Source organism: Vigna umbellata, chromosome 1 (assembly GCF_029865625.1).
Source record: "Vigna umbellata cultivar VRB3 chromosome 1, Vumbellata_1.0, whole genome shotgun sequence".
In the NCBI taxonomy this organism is placed as follows: domain Eukaryota; kingdom Viridiplantae; phylum Streptophyta; class Magnoliopsida; order Fabales; family Fabaceae; genus Vigna; species Vigna umbellata.
Genome location: NC_142165.1, coordinates 78672750 through 78675469, shown reverse-complemented (window position 1 = coordinate 78675469; position 2720 = coordinate 78672750). Strand labels below are relative to the sequence as shown.

General features: G+C 26.1%; 1 protein-coding gene across 1 annotated transcript; it reads right to left on the bottom strand.

The window, feature by feature from the left end:
* Positions 1 to 640: 640 nt before the first annotated feature.
* On the bottom strand, positions 641 to 2332 carry LOC148206503 (protein IWS1 homolog 1-like). The gene is made up of 6 exons (XM_088108015.1): positions 2294 to 2332; positions 1975 to 2195; positions 1595 to 1718; positions 1449 to 1505; positions 1265 to 1342; positions 641 to 667 (listed from the first exon to the last, which is right to left on the bottom strand). The coding sequence occupies exons 1-6, from the start codon at positions 2330 to 2332 to the stop codon at positions 641 to 643; spliced, it is 546 nt and encodes a 181-aa protein (XP_087964141.1).
* Positions 2333 to 2720: the final 388 nt, after the last annotated feature.

Below are 2720 nucleotides of genomic sequence, written 5' to 3'. Positions count from 1 at the left end.
AATACGAAAATAAATGGTCAAAACAAACGAAAATCATACCTAGAGTACTTAACTAACATGCATTTGTAACAAATGAAAGAAAGATTACATGTGATGTGATGATATCGTCTTCGTTCCAGAGAAGTTTGAGCATAGAAGAGGTACCACGCGTTAAGATAAAGTGAATGAATTTTCAATCTCCCACTCAAATTTTTATTCAATTCACTAACCTTTTAACGTATAACGCTAGGACATTCGACGTTTTATATCCTTTTGACGTCTAATTCTAGGGAATTTGACGTCATACATAAATACATTTCCACCTTCGTGCCAAGCATTTTCGCAAAATTTACCAGTTATAACAAATTGACGTCAAATTACAATTTTAAGCGACGTATAATAAATGCAATTATTTACAAAAATACGACGTCTAATAAATGCAATTATTTACAAAAATACTACCGGTCATTTTTAATGTTGGCTATTCAGTGGTTGAACGTCAAACGCGTGACGTTATACGCTGTTTTTGCACAGGTTTAATTAATATTATATTCTTTGAGGAATGTTTTTAAATTATATATTAGATATTGAAATTCAACCTCATTTTCTTCTTATATTTCTCTTCATTTCTGATTTCATTACTATCATCTTTTCTATTATTTTATTTCTTCCACTGTATATCACGATTCTGTTTTCAAGACAAATGTTTCAATCACAAAAATCTTAATATTGATGTGTAGACGTATTTTTGAAAAATTAAAAATAATAGAAACCAAAATAAATCATTTGAATATATTTTGTCATCATTCATGTATTTAACTTTTAAAATTTGTTACAAGATCATTAATATAAAAAATATTTTTAATATGATAACAATATTAAGTGTTATTTATTCTGGGTTTTGCATCTTGAAACTGCTCCTTTTTAGATGTCTTCAACTTCTTCAATTTTTTATTTATCCGTTGCTGAATTGAAAAAGCACTCTTCACTTCCGTTCTCATTTCTGATCTTTTAAACGAAATTGTATTTTGTTTATGATATAAGGATCGACACTGCAAGTAAGAGATAAGATTTACATAAACATAACTTCTCTTGTAAAGAAAGAAACAAATAAATAAAAGAAAGAGATTAATTATGCAAAAAAGGTTAGGGCATCCAGAATTTTTCATTTTTAATAAATAGAATAAATAAATAAAAAAACATATATATATATATATATATATATATATATATATATATATATAAAGTATTCGATATAGTAAAAATTAAATATTGTATTACTTACCCACTTGTAAATTAGTTCATTGGCTAGTTTTCTGTTTACATTAATTTCTTCATCGGATTGTGATAAAAACAAGACTGCCTGTTAACACAAGAAAATGTTCAAATTATGAATAGGTTACAAATAATTGAGCGAATCTTTTAGGTATGAAGAAAACAAATTACTCAAATGATTAGACAAATCATACATTTCCAATGCCACTATTCTTTAGATGTTCCCTTCTATCATGGTGCTCTAGGTCTATCTGCAACACCAAAAATGTAAAATGAGATTCTAAATAATCTTGACAAAAATAATAACCTAAAATATTATACTGCTACAAATGCAATATACATCATTCAAAATCTTCAAAATTTTTATGCGTATAGTTAGATTTGGCAAGCTTCCATCGGGAAGTGGTTCAAGCCAATTCTTTAATACAGTTAGCAATCCATGGTCTAAAAACTCTTGTTGTTTCCTGCAAAATAATTGGCGAAAAAAATTATTAGAATTATTTCTACCCACTTCAATAAACATATTAGAAAGTACGATTTAATCGCTAAGTCTTTTTATTAGGAAACAACTCAAACCTACGTTTATAATTTTCATATTGACTGTATTTATATAAATCATAAATATTTTTGTAAAGAGAGTATTTTACACGCTCAAGGATCCGTAATAAACTATAAACTACATACTAAAAATTAAAAATTAAAGATTAATTAATCACATACTCTAAAAGAACGTCGTGAAAAAGACACAAGTTTTTAAGCTTATTAATGACAGGTTTTCTCTGTCTGTTAAGATCAGCATCCTCCTGAAGAGCAACATCAAACTCAATCATGATGCTCACGACTGGTAAAGTTTTTTCAGCAGGGTTTCTCTCATTTCTTTTCCTTTTTCTTCCTATTTGGAAAAGATACTTAATTTCTTTATGCTTTTGGTCTTGTTCTGCCTAGAAATTTCATTTAACATACAAAAATGCATAAGAACAACCTTTAAAAGAAGCATTAATCCTAAAATCAACTCTAAATCAAATCAACGATAAATTACCTCATAATTTCTCTTAATAATCATATTCTTCATCTCCATGCGTGAATTAATGTATGAACAAAAATTTAATATGCAGCTGATTGAAGTGAAAGAATTTTTTATTCAAGTGAAACTTTTCTATGCCTCATACCTCATTATATAGGATTTTGAAACATAAAATATTTAGATAATAATATTGTAAATATCTTTAAATAATCATACTAAATCAAAATAAAATGTAAGTTTTAAGCTTAATATGGTATAATAATTTTGAGAAAATATTAATATTATCAATATCACAATATTTAAATATTCATGTTTAAATAAATAAGATGATTTTGAAAACGATATTAATTTTTTTATTAATATTAAAATATTTGTGCGATAGGATAGGACAATTTTAAAAGATTAGAAAGATAAGGTAATTTTGAAAATATTATATTTGTAA